General features: G+C 45.1%; 1 protein-coding gene across 1 annotated transcript; it reads left to right on the plus strand.

Moving 5' to 3' along the window:
• Nucleotides 1-6,380: 6,380 nt before the first annotated feature.
• HMGN2 (high mobility group nucleosomal binding domain 2) lies at nucleotides 6,381-21,260 on the plus strand. The gene is made up of 6 exons (XM_033954851.1): nucleotides 6,381-6,604; nucleotides 8,958-9,002; nucleotides 9,219-9,248; nucleotides 9,338-9,388; nucleotides 20,363-20,458; nucleotides 20,865-21,260. The coding sequence occupies exons 1-6, from the start codon at nucleotides 6,590-6,592 to the stop codon at nucleotides 20,898-20,900; spliced, it is 273 nt and encodes a 90-aa protein (XP_033810742.1). The 5' UTR covers nucleotides 6,381-6,589; the 3' UTR covers nucleotides 20,901-21,260.
• The last annotated feature ends 4,135 nt before the right edge of the window (nucleotides 21,261-25,395 follow it).

Below are 25,395 nucleotides of genomic sequence, written 5' to 3' on the forward strand. Positions count from 1 at the left end.
AATAGTAGTTTTAGACCTATTTTAACAACAAAGTACCAAATAAGTGTGCAAACTGACCATTGGAGGAGTGAAGGCATGATCCCATCAAACCCCCAAAAGATATGAATCAAGCAGTACATACTTGTATGATGGCTTCAGATGTTATGGCCAGTCGTATTAGAGCAACAGGCAGGTTCCTGGAGTAACCTAGAAGGCGGTACAGTGGACTCCAGAGATGGGGATGCAGGCCCATATCCCACTCAAACTACTACATTTATGGTGGATTAACTGAGCCTTCCAAAATCTACCCAAATCCCATTGTACCTGCATTTAGGTGACACCTGCAGGCATAAGGGCTATTGGTGTGGTGAACAGTTGGGTCCAGTAGGTTTTGGGTGGGTTTCAAGGGTTCACCATACACTATAAGGGGGTTATGCTGGGATGTGTACCTGGGCTTTTTTATTTGAAGCTCATTGAAATGCCCCCTGAGGTGCCCTACTGGGATGTCTGTGGCCAATCTACTAAAAATGCAGGCCCCTCCTACATCCCAAAGGCTTGTTCTGATTCAAAAAGATAGGAGCACTGAGGACAAGCACATCTAAGAAATGGCCATTTTTGAAAGAAAGAAAGAAAGACATTTTTCTATTTTGAAAATGGTCATGCTAATCTAATCTACATTTTATATACTGAATCTACTCCCTAAGGAGCTCGACTCGGTATACAGTTCGTTAAAAAATGAAACATAACAAGTAAAAACTATGGGATAAAAACAGAAATTGGTTAGGAAAAAGTATGTTGAATTGTTTAAAATTACTATAAGACAGCTAAAATCAAATTAACTATTGTGAAAACAACCAGGTTTTTAAACTTTTTCGAAATTGAAATAATTGATCTACCAGTCTTAGAGAATCTGGAAGTCCATTCCAAATTCTCACTAATTTAAATGTAAAAGATTTACTAAGCTTTCCAGTGCATTTAATACCTTTCAGAGAAAGAAATGCTAATTTGTGAATTGTTGTAATTCTTGAATAGCAGGATCTAAAGGAATTCCCACTAAAGGGAATTTAAAGATTTTTGTGCATGTGCCACAAAACATCCAAACTCGGATTTTGGACATTCTTTATTAATTTTTAACTCTTGCAACAAGTGTACAATATTCAATCAGATAATTCGTACAAATCACTTGACATTCTAACAATTATTGTCAAATGCATATAAAAAAGACCCCTCCCCCACCCATCCCATTCATCAGGAATAAACCCATTAAATCACATAACATACCTCCCCATCCCCACATTAAATATAGTCCTATGTAATAAAAAGGTGTCCAAGGTGTCTAATCATTAGAAAATGCAATCAATGGCCCCCAAATCTTTTTGAAACTATTATAATTTCCTTGCTGTATAGCAAGCACTCTCTCCATTTTATAAATATGACAAACTGAATTCCACCAAAAGGTATAATTAAGTTTAGTATAGTCCTTCCAATTTCCAATAATATGTTGAATGACAACCCCCGTCAAGTACAAGGTCAGCATCTATGAGACAAACTTGGTTCTTTTTGTTGCATAGAGCTTTTTGGACCCCAGTTCATTTACAAAAGTTGGACAGCTCTAGGTCTAATAGATGCTGGCATTGTAATTTAGATGCTGGGACTCTTGATCATTTATTTTTTTTTCTGTCCCTTTGTCAATGCCTTTTGGAAGTTAATTTGGTCCCAAATTAATTCAATGTTAGAAAATCATGTTGCCCTATCCTATACTATTTTATTTGGAATGTCTATGAGATTCAAGAGTCAAATTTCAGCAAAATTGGACATCATTTTTTAAAATGCCCCCCCCCCTATGAATTAAAGCAAGAATCAGATCTGTCTTTCTCTTTCTGGATGCTCTATGTTCTACATTATATAAGTTTCCAAGTTTTCCGAGTTTATTAGAAATTTGTTATACCACATTTCAAGGTGGTTGTACAATAAAATAAAAAAAGAAGCAAAGAGTAGGCCAAAATAGACTAAACTGACAGAACATCAGTTCAAGACAACAAGATAAGACAATAACAAAAAAATAAACAAACTGGTACAAGGGGGAGAGGGGAGAACTACAATATAATTAAGAAAAGAGAAGGTAGAGGGAAAACCCAAAAGGAAGGGGAGACAACGTGTTAGTCCTAGGTAATGGACTATATATAAAGTGCCTGTTTTACAAAGTCGCGGTAACGGCCCTGAAGCCCATAGAGATTTAAAGAACTTCGGGGCTGTTGCCGCGCAGCTTTGTAAAACAGGCCCAAAGTTTTAAAAGTCCTTAAAAGGGCAGGTTAGACTTGGAATGCATCGTTAAAAAGGAATGTTTTCAGAGTGGATTTGAATTTATCTAAGGATGTTGGTTCTCTTAATGAGTTTGGAATCGAATTCCAGAGGGAGGGAGCAACTATGGAAAATACAGAATTTCTCCTGGTATTAATATGTCTCAGTGACGGGATGGCTAACAAATTTTGGTCAGATGTTCGAAGGATACGTGGGGAAGAGTATGGAATGAGGAGTCTGTTGATGAATTCCGGCTGTCCATATATTACAGTAGAATGTTTGCGGGTGGAGAGACGTTTTGTGATGTAATCTTAATTGTATATTTAAATTATTGATTGTTATGGGCTTAATATGGTGTGATTATTTATTAATCTGAATATTTCATTATGTATTTGGTTGAGAGAGTTGTTTTATTTCATCTAATTTAACACAGTTTTTGACTTTTTAATTATTTAAGATGAGCAATAGTGCTTCGGTATCTGTTTGTTCCAGGTGGGCCACATTCTGATGATGCACAATATGGCCACTGGAATGCAAGGCATTGTTATCTTTTTTTTAGTGATTTTGATGGCAGATTTTGGCAAGTTATAGCAATTTCAGTAGGTATAAGGATTCTGATTCTTTAAATCCATTTAAAAACATTTTTTAAACGGGCCCTGGAGAATATAAATGTATTTTTTTAATCTTTTCTATTTGTATTTTTCAATTAAATCAGCTGTTTGGAGCCCCTTATATGTTATTTGAACTGAAATATATCTAGATTATAAGAATTTCACCTTCATCCTATGCTCCCTCATTCCAGTTTCCTTTCAATTGAGAGATTCACCTCACGTGCATTAATACCATCAATGTATTTAAACATCGCTATCATATTTCCCCTCCTGCCTTTCCTCCAAAGTATACATATTGAGATCTTTAAGTCTGTCTCTGTATATCTTATGTTGAAGACCACCAACCATTTTAGTAGCCTTCCTCTGGACCAACTGCATCCTGTTTATATCTTTTTAAGGTGCAGTCTCCAGAATTATACACAGTGTTCTAGAGGAAGTCTCTCCAGAGTCTTATACTGGGGCATTAATACTAGAAAATGACATGGGGAAAAATTGTCCCCGTCACTGTCCCGTCCCCGGACCACCATCCTCTGCACCGCCCAATCCCTGTCTCTGCCGTCCCCTTCACCGTCCCGTCACCGTCCCTGCTGTCTCTTTCACCGCCCCGTCTTCTCCTCTCCATCCCCAGCACCCTTCACATGGTCCAGCAGCTCCCTCCCTCCCTCCTTTTCCCTTACCTTTTCTTCTTGAAACTGGCAATTTCTATAAGGCTACGAGCTGTATTACAGCCGGACCCTTGAAGTCGCGTCGGGTTGCCTGCTAGAAAAATCTCCTCCGATGCAACCGGAAACAGGAAGTTGCGTCAGAGGAGACTTTTTCCAGCAGGCAATGCGACGCGACTTCAAAGCTCCGGCTGTAATAGAGCTCGTAGCTTTATAGAAATCGCCAGTTTCAAGAAGAAAAGGTAAGGGAAAAGGAGGGAGGGAGATGCATGGACGGCCGGCGGGAGAGAGTGGGCTGCCGGATCGAACGCTCGTTCACCGCGCGTTCACTACTTGTTCACCGCCCCATGCTACCATTCACTGCTCCACAGGGCGGTGAATGGCCTTGTCCCCAAACTCGCGGTGACCTTTTTTTTTGGGTCACCGTTTTGGCAGGTTACCCGTGGCTAGCCGCGGGTAACAACTACCGTGTCATTCTCTAATTAAAACCTTCTTTTTCCTACTGGTCATGCCCTGCGCAGTTTGTCATTCTGTATGCTTAGACTCGGGTCTGTCTCAGTGGATGAATCTTACTGAACTTTCATTAAAAAGTGAGCAGTGAACCAAAGATATAATGTTTATTTGATTTTTTAGCCCATCCTTCCAAAGCATTTTCCCCATCTGTCACAATCTAATGTACCTGGGGCAGTGGAGAATTAAGTGACTTGTGCAGGGTCACAAGGAGCAGTGCTGGGCTTGAATCCACCTCAGGGTGCTGAGGCTTTAGCTCTAACCACAACACCACACTCCCCTCCCTGGAGAAGACAGAGCCATGCTCAGAATTGCAGGGAGAGGAAATATGCTTTTATACCATTATGTGCACTTTTTCAAGATTTCTGTTCTTCACTAGCCTCTCTTATCCCCTGGAATCTATAGATGTGGCACTTTCAGTAACTGTATGCGCTTTACTGAAAACAAATATCACTGTTTATTCAACACAGCTCAAAGAGGGGTTTCTCACTCTGTGTGTTCCCTACAATCTGGTGCCGTCTGACTCAGACTGGCTGAGACAGGGATTCGGGGACAAGAGGGTACAGCCTCCTGGAGTGGGTTTGAGATTTTTGTTCATTCTAGTAGAGCCAAGAAAAGCTGGCTGGAGATAAAATGAACCCTACGAACTCAATTAAAAATAGAGGATGAGAGTGGGTAGCAAAGACAACTGCCTACTCAGGCATGGTGCATGGAATACAAACGTGAAAACTGCACCTAGCACTAGAATTAGGTATTTTGGCACTTTGGAAGAGAATGATATGGGGACAAATTTTCCCATCCTCGCGAGTTCTTATCCTGTCCCTGCCCTAGTCCTGCAAGTTCCATCCTCATCTGCACAAGCCTCAAACACTTTAATATCATAAGTGCTCAAGGCTTGTGTGGTTAAGGCAAAGTTTGCAGGGATGGCGACAAAATTCACAGGGACAGGACAGGGAAATTGAGTTCCTGTGGGGACGGGGGACAAATTTGTCCCTGTGTCATTCTCTACACTGTGGATCAGGTAGCATTAAACACATCATCTGGCCACCGCTCCAATGTTACCCTATACCCTATGGGCAAAGTTCCAGCTGCCCCTTCTAAGTCCCAGCCAGAATTCTATCTACCCCTTTTCCTTTCAGAATGACATAGATGTAGACTGACTTTAAAGGGCAGTATGGTGTGATAACCCTGCTTGCCCATCCCTTACAATGACCCTGATCAATTGTAATAGAATGATTTCCTTTTTACAATCTATATAGATTAGTTATAATAGCACAGACATATTAGAGGGTCATTTAAAATACACATTTTTAATCTCTATTATTACATTTTATAAGGAAACCTATTATTGGCAGTTGTCTATAAATAGCTCATGGCATCCTTATTTAACTAGCTGTTCAGTTTTATTTTTAAATGCATCCCTAAGCTTTTTAATGATTGAATGATCAACACATTTAGGAAGAGAAAGAAAGAAAAAAGACACGATTGCTGGTGGGGGTTGGTGTGTGACAAGAAGAAACATTTGGGTTTCCCGATATTGAATATTTCTTGTGCAAAACATACAGATTTGTTTTGAATTTGTATTCCAATGTTTGGACGGGATACATCTCAACCCATCGCCTAATCGTGCAAAAACAGAGCTTCTTTGAAAAGAGAGGCTTTCACCATCCGATCCCCCCCCCCAAGTCTCCCTCGATCGATCTCCCGGCGGCGACGTTCAAAGGGGGAGGAGGAGAGGTGAAGGACGGGGGAAAGCAGAAACGCGCGCTTGCCCCCGTCCCACTCCGGGGCAGAGGCGCAGGTGCTGAAGGGACAGCTCCGTCCACCCGGGGGCAGCCAAGCGCGAGGAGGGATCAAAATTCCTCTGCTGGAGGAGAGACCCCCAGTTCGCTCCCCCCCCCCCCCAAAAAAAAAAAAAATGCATGCACCGCGTTTCACCCCCACCCTTTCCTTTCTACCACGAGCCCCTTCTTCCATGTCCCCAAAGCCTGCTTGGAGAACACACCTCCTGCTCCGGCCGTGCAAATGCGCGGGACAGCGGAGAAAAAGCCAGGCGGGCTTCCACCCGGGGGGAGGGTGGGGGCAACAACTTCAAGCCTCCCACCTTTTGTTGCACCGATTTGGGTGCCCCACTTTCTGTACCCACAGCTAATATACGGGCTTTCATTTTAGAAGGGGGAGGGGAGAGACCCCCCCAACTAGAGTCTGGGCATCCAAGCCTCGACCTCCGTCTCCTCCCCCCTCCCCCTTTTAATTTTGACTCCCTCGGCCCCTTTAAAAAAAAAAAAAAAAAACACCACCCACGTGACGCGCGCCGGCCAATCCCCGGGCGCAGGATGTTAAAATCTGGTTCTAACCGGTTTGAATCTTCATTTCTATAAAAACTTTATAAACACCCGATTTCGAATTATTTTTTTTTTAGTTCGCAAAAGGCCGCAGAAAGCGGTAGGAGCCGGAGCAGCAACAGCGCCCGATCTCGGTCACACCCGCGCGCAAAGACCGCACAGCCCGACGAGCCCCGCCGCCATGCCCAAGAGAAAGGTACGAGCGGCGCGCGTTTTCCGCCCGATTGTGATTTTTTTTTTTTTTAATTATTATTATTATCATTTGTTCCCCGATTGCTATATTGATAAACTATTCAGTTATTGGTGTTTGCGGCCTGGTGCCTCTTTCTACGTTTTATTAACGCGATCCGGTAATTTATTTATTTTTTTTTCTCGTTGCAGTCGGGAGTTTGAAGTGGAGCCGCCGTCGCTTTCAATCTTTTTAATAGAGCGATTGGAAAAGAAAATCAAATATGGTGGCTTGATCAAGGGGGGAAAAAAAAAGGCAAATAAGGATTTTTTAGGTAGAACGAGCTGAGGAGAACGAAACACGTCAAAATTGTTCCATTTTGGAAACCGTGATGTTAACTAACGCGTTAGGCTTCCAGTTGAGGGCTTTAATTTTAGCCGATTTGTTCCGTTCGTTATATCTTTGCAATGGGCTGGTGGAAAAAGAAAACCAAAAAAACCGCGGACTCTGTCTGCGGGGTTCTTCTCCACCGATGACTGAGGGGCCATATTGGTGTCTCGTAGAAACCATGATGGCGGCGAGTGACTGGCGTCTTCGCCGTATTTACGCCCCACAACGTGCGGGACGCTTTTTTTGTTTGTTTTCGGGCGCTCGAGGAGGAGGCGGCGGTGGTAATGGCCGGTAGCCGGAGGTGAGGTGAAGTTGGCGAGAGTGAAGTAGAGAAAAAAGATGGGGAGGGGGGGGGGTGGGGGCGGTTAGAATTTATAGCGAGCCTGCGCCATTTTATTTTGGCGGGCGGATTTGGGGCTCGTACCCGTGCGCGCGCCTGTCCACTCTGGAGGGCGGGGAAGAGTCTTTGAGATAAGATAGTGATCGCTAAAGCTTCACGCTCCGATCGAAATTTAAAAAAAAAAATATGGTTAATGGGTGGTGGAGTTCTCTAGTAAAGCCTAGTCTTTGTGTGTTTGTTTAACGAAAAGCGCGGGAAGAAGCCTGACGGGGCGGGAGGGCTTTCCCGCCCAGCGAGACTGGCTCTTTTTTTTTTTCCCCTAAAGGGGCGGGGCTAACCGTCAATAGTCTCGAGGGTTTTGCGGGTCTTGCCCTCTCTACCGCCGCGCGGGCCCTTTACGTTCTCCTTATTCACGTGCCGGGGGAGGGGGTGCGCGCGCGCTTTCGCTGGACTGTCCGCTGCGTGGCGCGTGCTTGTGCGCTTCGCGTCCCTTTTCCCGGGCTGGTCAGGGTAACGCGGTGGTGACATGATGGTGGTGAGGAGGAGGGGGGGGGGCGGGCGGCGTGAGTCCGGCCAAGAGTAGGACTTTGTCGGAGCAAATTGGGGGTTTTAGGGGAGCGGGCGAGGATCTCGTATCCGATGCCCTTCAGGCACGGGCCTATGGGCTGGGCGCGTTGTAACGGGGTTGTGGCTTTTTTAAAAGCTCTGCGCTTGGAGCGCGTCGGGACTTGGTTTTGTGTTGTGAGCGGGAAAACAACCCTTTGATTGGACGGTGGCAGAGTCTAAAACGCTGCTCACTTGCCATAGAGTAATTTAGAGGCTAAACCAGAAGCATTAACACGTGTGAACAAACGGCAGTTATTCAAATAAAAAATCAGGTATCTTAAAATACTTGACGTTTCCTTGGTGATCATCAATCATAAGTAACTGGGAAAGGGGGGAATGAATACTGTTTAAATGAAAATTAAGACTTGGTAATCCCAGCAAGACAAGTGCTAACACTAAACTTTTTGAGTATTGTGCTGTGTATAGCTTGTACAGAATATGAAGGTAGCATCATGTACGTTGGGCGATGCTATCCCGTGTCTGAAGTAGTTGAGTATGGAGCATAATTTAAAACATGGTTCCTTAATACTGGCCACCTCTCCTTTTCTAGTTCCACTCTCTACATAGGAGTCGTTGTGTGGATAGGATTATTTGGTTCATAGACAACCCCGCAAAAGACAAAGGCGCGCGCCGACAACTGAGCGCAAGACGGAGGTGCGCGCCAAAGAAAATTACAGTTTTTAGGGGCTCCGTCAGGGGGTTTTGTTGGGGAGCCCCCCAGTTTACTTAATAGAGATCGTGCCGGTGTTGTGAGGGGTTTGGGGGGTTGTAAGCCTCCACATTTTACTGTAAACTTAAGTTTTCAGTAAAATGTGGAGGCTTACAAACCCCTCACAACACCGGCACGATCTCTATTAAGTAAAGTGGGGGGTTCTGCCCCCCGTCGGAGCCGTAAAAACAGTAATTTTCTGCGGCGCGCACCTTTGTCCCAGCGCGCTTTTGACCTGACACTGGATTATTTTTGTGCGAAATCAGATCTACTCTTAAACCTTACTGGATGTATTGAAAGCAAAATAGATAATACTCTGATTTTTCTTACTGTAGGCTGATGGAGATACCAAGGCAGATAAAGCAAAAACTAAAGATGAGGTGAGCAGAATAGCCCCTTTGTTTCAAACTCAATTAGCGTATCAATTTTAACTTGATTAGTGCTGATAGGCTTTTAGGGTTTGAATAAGAAATTGTGGACAATTTTTTGCAATGCATGCCAATTAACAACAGTTTGAAATAAAATCATTGAAAACTAATAGTCTGTTTATATCCAATTTTACTTAAGAATTCATTATTTATTTATTTTTTTTACAGCCACAGCGGAGATCTGCAAGGTTATCAGCTGTAAGTGTTTTAGATAATGCCTTCAAGGCGTAATGTCTTATAACATAGTTAAATTTGATGTGACTGAAATTTTTTCTTTTTAAATTTAGAAACCTGCCCCACCCAAGCCTGAGCCTAAACCTAAAAAGGCTGCTCCAAAAGTAAGTTACTTGCTTTCATTAACATGACTAAACTAAACTTTTATATTAGTACTTTAGTAATTCTTGGTACATAACAGTGGTGCTTATTTTAATGATCCATTTAAAAAATGGGTTAGACAAGAGATGCATAGGGCTAGAAATTTCACTTTGCCCCAAAGAAATCTAACCCATGTCCACTAAGATCTATTCCATCCTTACCTGTAGCTGCAGAGGTAGGGAAGACTAGGTTCTTGCCTTAGTAATCTTTCTAGTAGACACATTAGTCCTGAACCTGTAGGTAATCAAATCTATTCCCACGAGAATTCTTGTGGAGAACCTTGTTAGCATTCTTTTGCTCCACCTATCTCTCTGGGCTGTCCTCAATTCATACCAAAGCATAGCTTTAGAGAGGAAATAGAGTAGGGATAGGTATGGGAACTGTCTCCAAAAACCATTTCTGCTCATTAACATATAACGGATGAAACAAAACTTAACCACTTGAAATATATAAAGTGGAAACAAAGTCCCCTACTGGAGTGCAACCTATAGGAGACTTGTCAGATACACTAGGTTCTTTGCAATCTCTGTCCTTGGCTATGCTGGATAAAGGAAAGAAACAAGATGTCCAGATTCCCTGGTGATAAGCAGGAAAATGATTGGGTGGGCTTCAAGAATGTCTGTCTAATAGAAAGCTTAGAAGTAACCTAATCTTTCCTTGCAGTGTGACACATTATTCCAGGTCTAGAGCGGAACAGATGGGCAGAATGCAGTGTTCTCCCTAGCGGGTTATAGCCGGGCGAAGCGCCCGGCTAATTTAGGTGAGCGCCCGGCTGTCAAAATTTTTTAAAATCCTGGAGCATGGGTTCAATTTGATGCAGGCTAAGGCGGAAGATAGGGCAGAGAGTTGAAGGAAGGGAGGGAGGGAAGCAAGCTTATGTGTGTGGTGAGTTGTGCCTAAGGAGGGAGGAGGAGGCGGGGTGGGCTGGTAGGACGGTTAGTTTTCAGTTTGCCTCTGGAAAGAGGTGGGGGGGGGTTAGCATCTGCGTGCTTGGCCCCTGTTAGTGCTCATTGTTGCGCTATGGTGCAGAGCGGGCGGTGAGTCCCTTGGCCAGCCAGCATGGTACTGCGGAAGAAAAATTAAGAGCCCCCCCCCCCCCCCCCCCCCCCCCGGTCTTCAGCCACAAGTTCATGATTTCAAAATCATGCTGATATGATGTCGTGCGTGGCCATGGTCATCCTGTTGGCTGTCAAAATTTTTTTAAACCCTGGAGCGTGGGTTCAATTCGCTGCAGGCTAAGGCGGGAGATAGGGCAGCGAGTTAAAGGAAGGGAGGGAGAGAAGCAAGCTTATGTGCGTGGTGAGTTGTGCCTAAGGAGGGAGAGGAGGTGGGGTGGGCTGGTAGGACGGTTGGTTTTCAGTTTGTCTCTGGAAAGAGGGGGGGGAGGGTTAGCGTCTGCGTGCTTGGCCCCTCTTAGCGCTCGTTGTTGCGCTGCGGTGCAGAACAGGCAGTGAGTCCCTTGGCCAGCCAGCGTGGTACTGCAGAAGAAAAATAAGAACCCCCTGGTCTTCCGCCACAAGTGCGTGATTCAAAATCACGCCGATATGGTGTCGGGCATGGCCATGGTCATCCTGCTGGGACTCGTGTTCGAGGTATTGGGAAGCTGCTACCTGTGTGGCCTGTCTGCGCATGTCAGCCTGTGCAACTTCTGTAACGAAAACCCCCGTCCTCCCTGCCTTGTCCCAGCATGCCTAGCAGCAAACCACTTGTAGGGCTTACCAAGTTTCTAAAGTCTTATCCCACCAAACTGAGGTTAACGGTTTTACTTGTTTTGGGCCTTCCTCGCTGCTGGGTACTGCCTTCGCGGAAACAGAAAGTAAGCAGGACCCGGCAACGAGGAAGGCCCGAAGCAGGTAAAAGCAGCAAGTTGTAAGCTTCCCTCTGTTGCTGACCTATGGAAAATAGGTCAGCGATGGAGGGAAGCTCACAACTTGCCTAGTGACTCTGCTGATGGGTGTGTGAGCTGGGAGGGGATGGGAAGAGAAGAGAAATGCTGCTGCTGCACCGAATGGGGGAGGGGAGGGGGAAGAGAAATGTTTTGTTGCTGCACCCATTTTTTGGGGGAGGGGAAAGGGAAGAGAAATGTTGCTGCTGCTGTACCAAATTTTTGGAGGGGGAGGGGGGAAGAGAAAAGCTGGTGCACCCAATTGGGGGGGGGAAGAGAAAAGCTGCTGCTGCTGCTGCTGCACCCAATTGGGGGGAGAGAGGGGAGAAGTAAGACCAGAGAAGGGAGAGGAAAGGTATGAGATGCCAAGATCATGGGAGGGAAAGGAGCTACCAGACCATGGTGGGGGGAGAGATGTCAGCACATGAGGGGAGGAGGGAGATGCCAGGGCATGGGGGAGAGAAGTGAAAGAAATAGAGATGCCAGACTATGGGGTGGAGTGGGAAGGAAAGGAGAAGAGAGAGATGCCAGAGCATAGGGGAGGGGGGTGAAGCTGAAATTAATCATGTACAAAGGAGAGAAAGGGCACAGGGTATACAGTTTATTGAAGGGACATAGAAAGAGGGAAGATGCCATATGGAACAGAGGGTGGACAGTGGATGCAAGGGGCAGAGAGAGGGTGGACAGTAGATGGAAGGGGTATAGAGAGAGGGCAGAGGCTGGGTGGAAGGGACAGAGAGGACAGATGTTGCATGGAAGAGAGCGGGGACAAAAGCTGAATAGAAAGAAGAATGAAGAGAAGATGATTAAAGCAGAAATGACAAAAGGTAGAAAAAATTATTTTGTTGCTTTACATAGAATCAAGTAGTATTTTAACTGTATTGATTAAAGTTTATAAATAGGAAATGGAAATAAGGCAGTTTTTTAGGGACTAAACCCCTTTCCTCAGGACAGGATACCATAACAGCAGGGGTGCCCAAATGATCGATTGTGATCGACCAGTAGATCACAAAGGCAATGCGAGTTGATTGCGTTGCCTTTCCATTCTTTTTCTTCCTGCCTCCCTGACCAGGCCAGGCACGTACAAGCACTGGACTCACAAGACTTCACCTCCGACATCACTTCTGATGTCTGAGAGGAAGTTCTGGGCCAGCCAATCGCTACCTGGCTGGCCTGAAACTTCCTCTCTGACGTTAGAATTGACGTCAGAGGTGAAGTCTTGTGAGTCCGGCGCTTGTATGTGTCTGGCCTGGCTCGGGGAGCCGGCAGAGAGAAATCGGCATGGTGGCTTAGGGGGTAGGGAAAGAATTGGGGAAGTGGAGAAATTGGTGCGATGGCTTGGGGGGCAGGGGGGAGAGAGAAAGAAAGACGGGGAGAGAGAGAGAGAAAGAAAGGCAGAAATAAAGAGGGAGGGCAGGGGGAGAGAAAGACAGGGAGGCAGGGGGGAGAGAAAAAGAGACAGAAAGAAAAGGGGAGGGACAGAAAGAAAGAAATATTGGATTTACAGTCAGAAGAAGGAAATGCAACCAGAGACTCATGAAATCATCAGACAAAAAGGTAGGAAATATGATTTTATTTTCAATTTAGTGGTCAAAATGCCTTCCCGCTCCACTAGAGGGCGCATCCCCACCTCGTGGTCCTCAGTTCTGTAGTTTCCGCGGAGCCAGAAGCCCTGTTCTAGTGTTTCTCCGTGTTGACTGCCTTCTAGCACCGCGGCTTTGTTGTTTACTTCGGAGTCGCTGTGCATTTTTTCTCTTCTATTTTCTTCGTTTTAAAAAAAAAAAAAAATTGACTTCATGTTTCGGCTTCCGGGGGCTCCCGGGTTGCCGTGGCCTCGATTGGTCGCGGTCTCTTTTTGGATTTCATGTCCCGGCCCTTGTCGGGGTTTAAAAAGTGCACCAAGTGTGATCGGCTCTTGTCGATCACCGAGCCCCCATCGGTGGTGCCTCTTGTGTTTGGGTGTTGACCACCCCACGGATTCATGCCCCCGGTGCGCGACTTTTCAGCCTAGGGCCATCGGCCGACGTCGTGCACGCATGGCGGAGCTGTTTGTAGTTGAGTCCTCGGCGGGCCTGGCCTCAACTGTCTTCGACCTCGAAGCCCTGGTCCTCGGGCTCAAAGCCCTCCCAGGGTAAGTCCTCGCTTCCCTCCTCAGGTGCCGGTCCGGCGAAGAAGTCATCCTCGGTGGGGCCTGGTGGGTCGACCCTGGCCCTGTCTTCCAAGTCCTCTACTCCTAGGGAATACTCGTTCCCGAGGTCGCCCTCTGTAGAGTGTACAGCTGCTACCGACATGCCGTCCATGATGGTGGTCCCGGTTTTTCAGGACATTCTCCGGGCTCTTATTTCATCGGAGCTGTCCTCTGCCTTGGCCCATTTACAGCCTGCCTCGGCCCCAGCCCAGTCTGAGCGTAGCATCCATGTGCCTCGGGACAGGGTGCGCCAGACTCGACGGATCTCGTCGTCAGAGTCTTCCTCGGGGGGTTCTTCGCCTGCGGGCCACCCTCGCTCGAAGCGCCGTTCTTAGCGCCCGAAGCGTTCCAGGGGTTCCCCTCCGAGGCGGGGGCGCTCCCCGCGGGCCCGGGACGTCGAGGCATTTCGGGTCTCTGAACTGTCCCTCTCGAACCCGAGGTTGCTTCGTTCGTCCCCTCGGAAAGGTTCGCTCCGGGGGTCCCGGGATTCCTCTCCGAGGGGCTCCTCAGGACCTTGGAGGTCCCCGACCCCGGCATGTTCACTGGGCACTGCCTCGTGGGGGTCTGACCCGGGTGCTGGCCGTGAGCCCCGATATTCTCGTGAGGCCTCGCAGTCTTTTTATATCTGCTGTCTATATTTTGCACTATGGCCCCCTTTTACTAAACCACAATAACGGTTTTTAGTGCAGGGAGCCTATGAGTATCGAGAGCAGCGCAGGGCATTCAACGCATTTCCCTGTGCTAAAAACCGCTATTGCGATTTAGCAAAAAGGAAGGGGGTATATTTATCTGTTTTTGTATAGTTGTTCCTGAGGTGACATTGCATAAAGTCATCTGCCTTGACCTCTTTGAAAACACGCGGAATATAAATAATTAACATTTTCTCTGCGTACAGTATGCTTTGTATTTTTTTAAATTTTATTGTTGGTAGATCATTTTGACTTGGTCATTTTAAAAGGAAGTCATATTGAGCATTGGAAAATAATAATAATAATTAACTAATAAAAAGAGTACACATTTAGGGCTCCTTTTACTGTTGCGATAGTGGTTTTAGTGTGCGTTTAGCATGTGCGCTAGACGCTAATGCCAGCATTGAGCTGGCGTTAGTTTTCCCGCATAGTGCGGGGGTTTCCGTGCTCTAAAAACACTAGCGCGCCTAAGTAAGAGGGGGTTAATTTTCCCTGCCACCAAATTTCCCCATCCCACCCGGCTACTTTTTCATGCCACCCGGCTGGAAAAAATTTCTGGGGAGAACACTGAGAATGGAGTCCTTCATGGCTACTACATCCATCCTGTGAAACTTCATGAATATATTGAGAGGACCAAGTGGCTACTTCTAAAAATTCTTTTGGGGTCATTGCTGAAGATTCTGCCCATGAGGAAACCATGTTTCTAGCGAAGTGCACCTTTACAGATATAGGCGATTGCGTTCAACTTCCACTATAGGTGGAAGAAATAGCCATAAAGATCCAATTTGTAATCAGTTTCAAAGCTGGTTGGCTTTTATGAGCAGTGTGCGCCAGCACAAAGATGATCAGATACCATAGCAACACTGCACATCAACAATTTCAGCACTTCATTGTTCTTCCTTGATCCTGAGGGAGTGAAGGCAGGCAACTGCACTGCCTGATTGATATGGAAATTTGAGATTACTTTCAGTAAGAAAGATACTGTACACAATACTATGCATGTATCTGAAATTCTGAGGAAGGAATCTCATGTCTGCAATTGACACCCACTGAGCTGAAGTGATCACACCAAAATTCACTGTTTCAGCTTCTCTCCAGACTGGCATAATTCACTGATGGGTAATAGCTCACCATGACCAGCAGGTGGAGACTGAGACATAACTTTTGGCTGTAGTACAAGTGGGTTGTGCATTCCCCAGTACACATCAATCTTGTCTCAGTCTCCAGTAGGAGGGGTTGGTAAGCTTGTGTAATCTTCCTTGGTTTTGTTTAGGCCTTGTCCTATCTGGTGCTGGATTGAGCTTGGGGGGACTCTGTTTTTGGGGGGAGGGTCCATCCAACCTTGGGGATGTCACACTCAACAGGTCAGGTCCTTCCCCCCCATTTCTCCCACCTCCCCAAGGTGCTTCAGCTGGCCTTACCACCGATACTGGTAAGGCATATTGCTTTGAGAGCCATGTCTTCTCCATCATTTCTACCATTGATGGTAGACCGTTACATTGGACCTCTGGGTGCTGTCAATCAGGGAAGGATAGTCTCATCATTTCACTCGGGTTCCACCAGAGCTTCCTCCAAGAGTATCCTTCTAATCCATCCCAGACCATCCATCAAGAAGCTCAAACTTGCTTCTTCTCCGTGCCATCGAGGAAGTTCCCTTGTAACAGCAAAGCAGGGGGTTTTACTCCCATTACTTCCTAGTTCCGAAGAAGATGGGCGATCTGCGGCCCATACTAGATCTCAGGGTTCAACAAATTTTTGGTCAAAGAAAAGTTTTGCATGTTGTCCCTGGCGCATTCCTTTATCGCATTCTAGATCAGAATGATTGCTTATGTTCTCTAGATCTCAAGGAGGCTTACACTCGCATCCCCATTCATCTGGCCTCCTGTCAGTACCTCATGTTTCGGGTAGGAAATCTGCATTTTCAGTACAGAGTGCTACCCTTCGGCCTGGCATCATCTGAGTGTTCACTAAATGCCTAGTGGTGGTGGCAGCAGCTCTGCAGAACCATGGTCTTCAGGTATTGCCCTACCTGGACGACTGGCTTATCAAGGTTTTAACATCTCGGGGTTATTGTAGCGACCCAATGGACTACGCGATTCCTACAAAGCTTGGAATTTGAAATCTACTTCCCCAAATCCCGCCTTCAGCCCTCTCAGAATCTACAGTTCATTGGAGCTGTTCTGGACACTATCCAACTCGGAGCATTCCTTCCTCAGCAGCGTCTGGAGTCTCCCCTTCAGCTTTGCCGCAAAGTGGTCTCCCTTTCGGCGAGACACAGGCTGGTACTACTCGGTCACATGGCCTTGATCGTTCACATGACTCCTTTTGCCAGACTTCACCTCAGAATTCCTCAGTGGACACTGGCATCTCAGTGGGCACATGCTTGCAATCCACTCTCGACAGTCACTCCTTCGTTGAGACAGTCTCTCCACTGGTGGATGCTCTCTTCCAATCTCTCCAGAGGTTTACTGTTTCAGACATCCCCTTCATCAGAAGGTCCTCACGACAGATTCCTCAACCTACACTTGGGGGGCTCATCTCGATGGTCTCCGTACTCAAGACCACTAATCCAGCACGTATTGTCAGTGTCATCAATCTGTTGGAACTCAGAGCGATCTTCAATGCTCTCAAAACTTCAGCATCTTCTTCACGACCAGGTAGTCCTTATTCGGACTGACAATCAAGTCACCATGTACTACATCAACAAGCAGGGAGGAACAGGCTTTCTCCCTCTTTGTCAGGAAGCTCAAAGGGTGTAGGACTGGGCGATCCATCACAACACCTTCCTGAAAGCTGTCTACATTCAAGGAGAGAAAAACTGTCTGGCAGACAAGTTGAGTCTTCTGCAACCTCAAGAATGGACACTCAATTCCTCGCCTCTTCATCACATTTTTTCTCAGTGGGGAACTCCTCAAATATATCTCTTTGCATATCCCCACAACCACAAATGGCCTAAATTCAACTCCAGGATATACGCTCCTCATTGCCTCGAGGCAGATGCTTTTCTTCTGGAATGGACAGATCTCTTCCTGTATGCATTCCCTCCATTCCCTTTCATTCTCAAGACTCTTTGTCAAACTCAAGACCGATCATGCCACCATGATTCTAATAGCTTCTCGGTGGCCCAGGCAACCCTGGTTCTCCTTTCTTCTTCAACTCAGCAGCAGGGAGCCATACCTTCTACCAGTTTTTCCATTTCTGCTTACACAGAGTCAAGGATCTCTACTTCATCCCAACCTGTAGTCTCTACATTTGACAGCTTGGTACCTCTCAACATAACTCACCTTCAGTTTTCTCAACCTGTTCGGGACATTTTAGAGGCTTCCAGAAAACCTGCTACTAGACACTTCTACCACCAAAAACGGGCTAGATTTTCTACATGGTACATCTCTCACAACAAAGAGCCTCGACCTCTTGTTATTGTCTGGATGTTTTCTCCAGATGGGATGGCCATTTTGGCCAGGCAGTGTTACAAAATTTACTCTCCTGAATTGCCAACACTCCCACCATTCCATTCTGGTTAGCTTGGAGGTCACCCACATGTGAGAATAGGCTGCCTGCTTGTCCTGGGATAAAGCAGTTACTTACCGTAACACATATTATCCAGGGACAGCAGGCAGCCTATTCTCACAACCCACCCACCTCCCCTGGTTGGCTTCTCTACTAGCTATCTGAACTGAGGATATGTGCCCTGTGCTGGGCAGGAAGGCAATCTGTGCGACAGACTCGAAACTTCTGAGTTTCTTCAAGCAAGTCTGCGAGGCTGTCCGCATCCAGGCTTCATGAATGTCACACACATGTAAGAATAGCTGCCTGCTGTCCCTGGGTAACACCTGTTACGGTAAGTAACTATGCTTTTCAACTTCTTGGGCTTATGTGCGAGTTTGGCATATCTTTGAGGAATGGGGGTCCACGCTTCTCTTCCTCACATCTTGGGAGTTCTTGCAGGATGATCTGGACAGGGGCCTTTCCTGGTCCCTCTGGGTGCAGCTTGCGGCTTTATCTGTGTTTCATGGTTTGCTGCATGGGTGGCGTTTAATCTCTCTGGATGTTTGGATTTTGCGGGTGGCTAAGTTGCTCCAGTCTTCAGTTCCAGCCTGGGATCTCAATTTGGTACTATCTTTGCTTGTGTGCCCTCCTTTTGAGTCTCTGGGCTCCTGCACATTGAAGGACCTTACTCTTAAAGACCATTTTTCTGGTGGCTATTACTTCCGCAAGATGTGTTTCCAAGTTACAGGCTTTTTCTTGTAGACCGTTCCTGGAGGTTTTTTTAGGGCACATGTCAAGCTGCGGATGGTTCTCTACCTCTTTTTCCAGGTTTATAGAGATTTCAACTCCAAACCACTGCTTAAGCCACCTTCACTTGTCTGGGATTTTAATGTAGTCTTTTGCCAGTTTGATGAAACCACCATTTGAACGATTAGTGTCCACTCATCTTGGGCATCTGGCATGGAAAGTGGTCTCTTTGATTTCTGTCACTTCTGCTCGAGTGAGTGAACTTCAAGTATTGGTGTCTGACCCATTGTACACAGTATTTCATTGTGACAAGCTGGTTCTTCACATCCATCCTAAATTCCTTCCAAAAGTAGTCACAATTTCACCTAAATCAGTCCATTGTGCCTCATCTTCCTGAAGCCTCATTCTCATCAAAGTACTGAAGGGAATAGACTTAGTAGATAAGGACAGGTTGTTCACCCTCTCCATGGTAGGGAGAACAAGAGGGCTCTCTCTAAAATTGAAAGGGAATAGATTCCGTATGAACGTAAAGAAGAAGTTCTTCACCCAGAGAGTGGTAGAAAACTGGAACGCTCTTCCGGAGTCTGTCATAGGGAAAAACACCCTCCAGGGATTCAAGACAGTTAGACAAGTTCCTGCTGAACCAGAACGTACTCAGGGCTAATCTCATAGTGCTGGTCTTTGACCAGAAGGCCGTTGTGTGAGCGGACTGCTGGGTATGATGGACCATTGGTCTGACCCAGTAGCGACAATTATGTTCTTATCATGGAGAAACAACTCTTCATACATTGGATTGTAAGCATGCTTTGGCTTACTACATACTCTGCCACACCGGATTTCACAACTGTTCATCTCTTGTGGTCCTAATAGATTGGGCCAGCCTGTAACCAAGAGACTTAATTTCCACATGGCTAGCAGTCTGTATTTTTCTGTAATGCTCAGGCTGGGTTGTAACTCGAGGGACATGTTATAGCACACAAGGGCCAAGCTATGGCAGCATCAGTGGCTTTCTTACGTTTCTCTCCCATTGATGAAATTTGCAAAGCAACTACTTGGTCCTCAATTAACACATTCACATCTTGCAACTGTCTAGAATCCTATTCCAGATGAGATGGTCATTTTGGCCAAGCAGTATTACAAAATTTTCTTAATTACCAATTCTCCATCCCATTGCAGTAAGCTAATGAGTCTCACATGTGAGAATAGGCTGCCTGCTTGTCCTAGGATAAAGCAGTTACTTACTGTGACGGGTGTTATCCGGGGCAGGAAGCGCATATTTTCACATATGGGCAACATTCACAGAGCCCATTATAGACAAGTGGTAAAAGTGTGTTGTCACCAAGTTTTTAGAAACTTCACAAATGCCCATGCTGCAGACGCGCAAGTGCCTTCCCACCCAACACCAGCTTGTGATACCTCAGTTCCGTAAGCAAGCTAAAAATGAGGTGGGAGGGATGCGAGATCTGCCTGCTGTCCCCAGATAACATCTGTTATGAAGTAATCGTTTTCCCTTCACCTGTTTGTCTGAAGTAATCACTGATTCTTGCTCTTCAGTATTTCTTAAATATCAGAAACACTTCTCAGAAATGTCAACCACTGTATTAACATCTTACAGAATTGCACAAGTCTACTTTTTTACCATATAGCTCTAGTAGACAAAAAAGTTAGAACCTTCCATGGATGGAAACCGTGTTCTGATTTGGAATTAACTTTTCCAAATCCAATTAAGCCAAACTTAATTGTTTAGGTACAGTAAACCATCTTGGCAGGGGTCTAAACAGCAAATTGTTTGCTTGAGGTCACAGAGTAGAAGAAACAGGACATTTTATAGGTGGTTAAGAACCATAATTTGGGTAACATAACTGCTGTTGAAAGGCACAGCCAGTACTGACATGTTGGGAGTACCAATTAACTTTCACCTTTTCTTGCAACTCTGTAGAAAGCCGATAAGTTACCCAAAGGCAAAAAAGGGAAGGTCGATTCTGGCAAAGAGGGAAATAATCCTGCAGAAAACGGAGAAGCTAAATCAGATCAGGTGAGTATCTAGAAAGTTGCAACTGGCTGGGCAGATGGTCTTAATGAACTTTGGATTATGCTTATCTTGTCATACTTGAAGTGGTGCAATTAATGCCACAAACTGTTTTCCAAATAGCTGTTTACATAAAGCATTTTAAATGTTTGCAAGGAAGAATTCATCTTTGTTTGATTTAATCTGATAGTGATTTACAGAAGCAGACTGGGTTCAGTCCTTGTATGAACACCTTCTTAAATTTATGGTCAGAATAGCAGTTGTGACTTAGAAAACTACATGTAAAGGTTTCCGGTCTACCCAAATATAAGGCTTTTTCAATTACATCTATACATGTTTTGCATGCCCAAAGTATAATGTAGACGTATAGTCTTAGATCTTAACAAGTTTGATCATGTGTTTGTTTTTGCAGGCACAGAAAGCTGAAGGAGCTGGAGATGCAAAGTAAATTGTGTGAATTTTTGATAACTGTGTACTTCTGGTGACTGTACAGTTTGAAATACTATTTTTTATCAAGTTTTATAAAAATGCAAAATTTGTTTTACTTTTTTTTAAGCTATGTTAGCACACAGAATGCTTTGTTTTGGGGGGTACAGGAGGGGCTAATTGTCGTCCATTCTTTCTCAGCTTGGGGTAAAGTGTGGTTTTTCCAGACCAGTTATTTGTGACCAGGAAGAATAGGATGCTGGGAATCTGGTTTTCCAGACAATACAGCACTTGCTGATCTGACCCACCCAGCGCCATGGGGATTAATTTTTAAAACTGCAGTTTTACATCTTGTATCTTTCATTCCTAGACTCCTATCAGATAAGATTTAAGCATGTGAAATGGGCAGCTATTTTATGGATACATTACAACATTAACACCCTTGGTGTCAGGTGGGTCTAAAGATCCCCACATTGGTGCTAATGTAACTTGCGTCTGAGTTCTAGTTCCCAGCGGCTGTCAAATGGCATGGCTCAGGGTGGGGAGGGGTACAGGGGGCATGAAGTTTTCATTTTTTATATTGGCATTTTGGGATTAAGTCCTGCAGTTTTAAATGTTTTCCTCAGTCAGGGTAGGCTTGTGAACAGTTGTTAAACAACATACTAAATGTGAAAGTGTCCACCCTTACTCTAAACTTCCCTGTTAAAAAGTATAAAATGAAGATTTATTTTTATTGGGTTTTATAGTAATTAATGTTTTTGGTAGTCCATGGGGAGAGGGTGTTGAAAGTTCTTTTAAAATGTTGCAAATTGTAACCCACGTCCTGCCTGAATTGCCATGATTGTTTATGGAAAGTGTCTTTAATAAAGCTGGATGCCGTTGGCTTTGTTTTGATTTTATTTTGTAGTTAAGCAATGGATGATTAGTCATTCAGACTGAGACTTTTGAGAGGTTGGTATGAAAAGCCATGCACTGTTAACCTAATGCATATGTTAATGCTAGTTGCAAAAATGTTTGTAAACTTGGCACTAGTTGCAATGGAAACATGCCTAGGGGCAAGAATGCCATTCATACCAGGGGAGTCCCTGAAGGGAAGGTCACCTATGGATTGCTGAAGACAAGAAGGCATAATATTCAAGGATGGGTAATGTCATCCATGTAACCCAGTAGAGATACTGCCCAAATGCAATGCAATTTTAAAAAATCTTTTCTAGTGCAATGTCTAGTGGTCCTGAATGCTAGTGTCTTATATCCCAACCAGCAAGGTGCTTGCAGAACAACTGCCAGTCATGTTTTCCAACTCCACCTCCTTTCCAGGAAGCTGCTCCTGCTCCCTCAGTTTACTTGATCTTTGGAGACTCGGTACCTGGAGTTGAGAGAAGACAAAGTCGCATGGCAGAACTCTGCTGCTAGCAGGCTCAGCCCCTCGGACACCTAGCTAGCATTTATTTTAGAGCTCAGGGGCCATCCCCTGTGTCACTGCTCTCATCTTTGATTTGTTTAGAGGCTCGAGTACAATGGCTGGACTTTCTTCTGACTAGGCTGGGCCTAACAATGGACTGGCTGCATGCTCGTCCCCCCCACCTCCTTCCCTTTTGTGGCATGCTTTCCTGGGATTGAGGTTCTGTACAACTGGCAGCTTGAAGACCAGGTTCGTCCAGTGAATCTGAGGCAGATGTTCTTTCTCTAATTCCATGTGAAATCCTATGCTGAAGGCAGACAGGAACCACATTGGCAGCGAGTAAGGCTAGTGAAGCCAATGGGGAAAATTGGGGTAGGGACTCCTAAAAAGCTGACTGAGGGTTTCTGACCTCAGAGCTCAGGTCTCCCCTTTCACTGTGATGTAGATGTTCGAAATGATGATTTATTAGTCACTCTTCACCATAAAAACAAATAAGTACAATAGTCCACACAATTGTCTTACCAGACCTTACATGGTCTGTGTTTTGGTGAACATATCTTCCTCAGGGGTCCTATAAGAAAGATATAAATGAGAAATTCTGTGGTGCCAACCTTGTTCATGCTAATTGGCTAACCTTGATTGAAATTGAAAGAGGTGCCAAATGTAAGCATGCTGTTTAAAATGGTGGCAAAAGACTTGGAAGGATGTGAAGATAGATCCAAAAGCAGCCAATAAAGAATGAGAAACCGGAATTCCATAGTGCATAATGTGCGCGCTATAAATATTAACATACTAAAATAAGCACTGATGATTATCATGATGTGGCAGTTAAGATATGTTAAAGACAGTCTACTACTGGTTGATGTAGATAAAAATGTAGACTAAACTGTGTGTCTTTAAGCTGTAAGTAAAATAGGTCATACAAAAACACCATATATAATCAAAGGGGCATAATAAAGTCAAACAATTTAAGTAGACACTATACACTCACAAATCATGTGACCAAAAGAAATTCATAAGCTCAAACAATTTCAGAAATGTAAAAACATGATCCCCCTGAGGCGGAGCTGGCACATTCAAGGTTTTAGGCTTATTTAAAATTTGATATCGCCTATAAAACTTCTAAGCGATGTACTTGATAAAACAAAGTCATATTACAGCTTAAAAACTAAACAGTTGAACTATGCCTAACTTGATACAAGTAACATATATGGGCCCAGTGCTGCCTGGGCCCATTAAGCAGGCTTTCCATAAAGGACTGACAAAATTGGTCCTGTAGACTCCAGACTGGGGAATTAGGACCGCCAATCGCTAGCATTTCACCACATCATTGCTCATGGCCTCAGAGTGGATCTTTTCCCCCACAGACCTTTCAGGGTGTTTTTGAGTTCTAGAAGTCCAATAAGCAGAATATAAAATTTTAATGAAATTTGAAAATCTTATGGCTGCTAATAAGGTGGACTCCCAACATCTGAAAATCTATGCCAAGGGCAGAAATTTTGCAGCCAGCTCTCTAATTCCCAGAGGTTTGTTACAGAAGGATTATATAGCCTGCGCTCAAGCCTCTGATAAATCAGCAGGCGAACAAGCTCCCAAAGGAACAGACCCTGCGCTCCTGAAGGGAATCAAAGCAAGCTGGCTCCATAGATACTCAGATTGGCCTGGGAGCAGCAGTCTTATATATGTAAGCATAAACCCAAGAAGAGGGGACCTCTGAGCACTGAAATTTGAAAAAACCAATGGAAAAAATACTCTTATAATAAAATAGAGAAGATCAGAACACACAAGGTTGCTTGCAGAAGGAAAAACTGAAGAAGGAGCTGTTCATTGCAGAAGAGGCGTTCAGAGTTTTAAAGTGACATCCTTCTGAAGACTCACAACTGATGGGAAGCAACAGCTACTGTACATAATCTTGTACAGTACTGAAGAGATCAGACTATTTTGTGCTATGGTTATTTTCCCTGCAGTTGAAAAGTAGCCTGGAGAACCAGTGTTTTGCCTTTGCTAGGCATTCATGAGGAGATGGCTTTTAAAGCTCAGATGCAGTATTTGAGATGGGGTTCTGAGGGTCCCATCCTTGATGCTAAGAACATAAGAAGTTGCCTCCGCTGAGTCAGACCAGAGGTCCATCTCGCCTAGCGGTCCGCTCTCGCGGCAGCCCATCAGGCCCACTGCCTGAACAGTGGTTTCTGTCTAATTTTACAAATTACCTCTAATCCTATCCCTCTACCCTTACCTCTACTCTTATCTGTACCCCTCAATCCCTTTGTCCTCCAGGTACCTGTCCAGACCCTCCTTGAAGCCCTGTAGCGTGCTTCTGCCTATCACATCCTCCGGTAGCGCGTTCCATGTATCCACCACCCTCTGGATGAAAAAGAACTTCCTGCTCATTGCTTTGGTTATGTCCCATCTGTGTAGGCTGGTCTGGAGGGACACAAAGAGAAAAAATTTGCCCATATTGTTATGGTCTGGTCTAATGTGATTTTGATGGTTATCCTTGTGTACAATAGTTCCTGAAAGTGTACTGCCTTTTTGATGGACTTTTTTTTTTTTTTTGCTACCAAAAAAAAGAAATCCAACCCTCTAGGAGGAGACAAGGAACCAAAGCATGTTGTACAGGTCATTATCCCAGGACAAGCAGGCATGATATTCTCACACATGGGTGACGTCATCTACGGAGCCCCAGCGCGGACAGCTTTTTCAGCAAACTTGCTAGAAGTTTCAAGTTTGCACACTGCACCACGCATGTGCTAGCCTTCTCGCCACTAGAGGGCGCATCCCCACCTCGTGGTCCTCAGTTCTTTTTCATCCGCGGAGCCAGAAGCCCTGTGGATAAATTTGTGCTATTTTTGCCTTCTGTCGCCGCGGCTGTGTTCGGAATTTCGACGCGGTCGCTGCGCTAACGTTGTTTTCTTTCTTTATTTTCTTTAATCCTCAAAAAAAAAAAAAAAAAAAAAACTCTTTTTTCGTTCGCTCCGGGGGCTCCCGGTAGCCGTGGCCGAGGAACCTCGTTTGTTCCCGGCCTTGTTTTGGGCCCATGTCCCGACCCGTTACGGGTTTTAAGAAGTGTGGTAAGTGTGATAGACTTTTGTCCATCACTGATCCTCACAGGTGC

Source organism: Geotrypetes seraphini, chromosome 8, assembly GCF_902459505.1.
Source record: "Geotrypetes seraphini chromosome 8, aGeoSer1.1, whole genome shotgun sequence".
Taxonomy (NCBI): Eukaryota; Metazoa; Chordata; class Amphibia; order Gymnophiona; family Dermophiidae; genus Geotrypetes; species Geotrypetes seraphini.

What these genes read in the sequence shown, in the direction of transcription:
- HMGN2 (XM_033954851.1), top strand. An exon ending in CTAAAAAGGCTGCTCCAAAA is followed by an intron (nt 9,389 to 20,362) that starts GTAAGTTACTTG and finishes GCAACTCTGTAG; the next exon opens with AAAGCCGATAAGTTACCCAA. An exon ending in GAGAAGCTAAATCAGATCAG is followed by an intron (nt 20,459 to 20,864) that starts GTGAGTATCTAG and finishes TTGTTTTTGCAG; the next exon opens with GCACAGAAAGCTGAAGGAGC.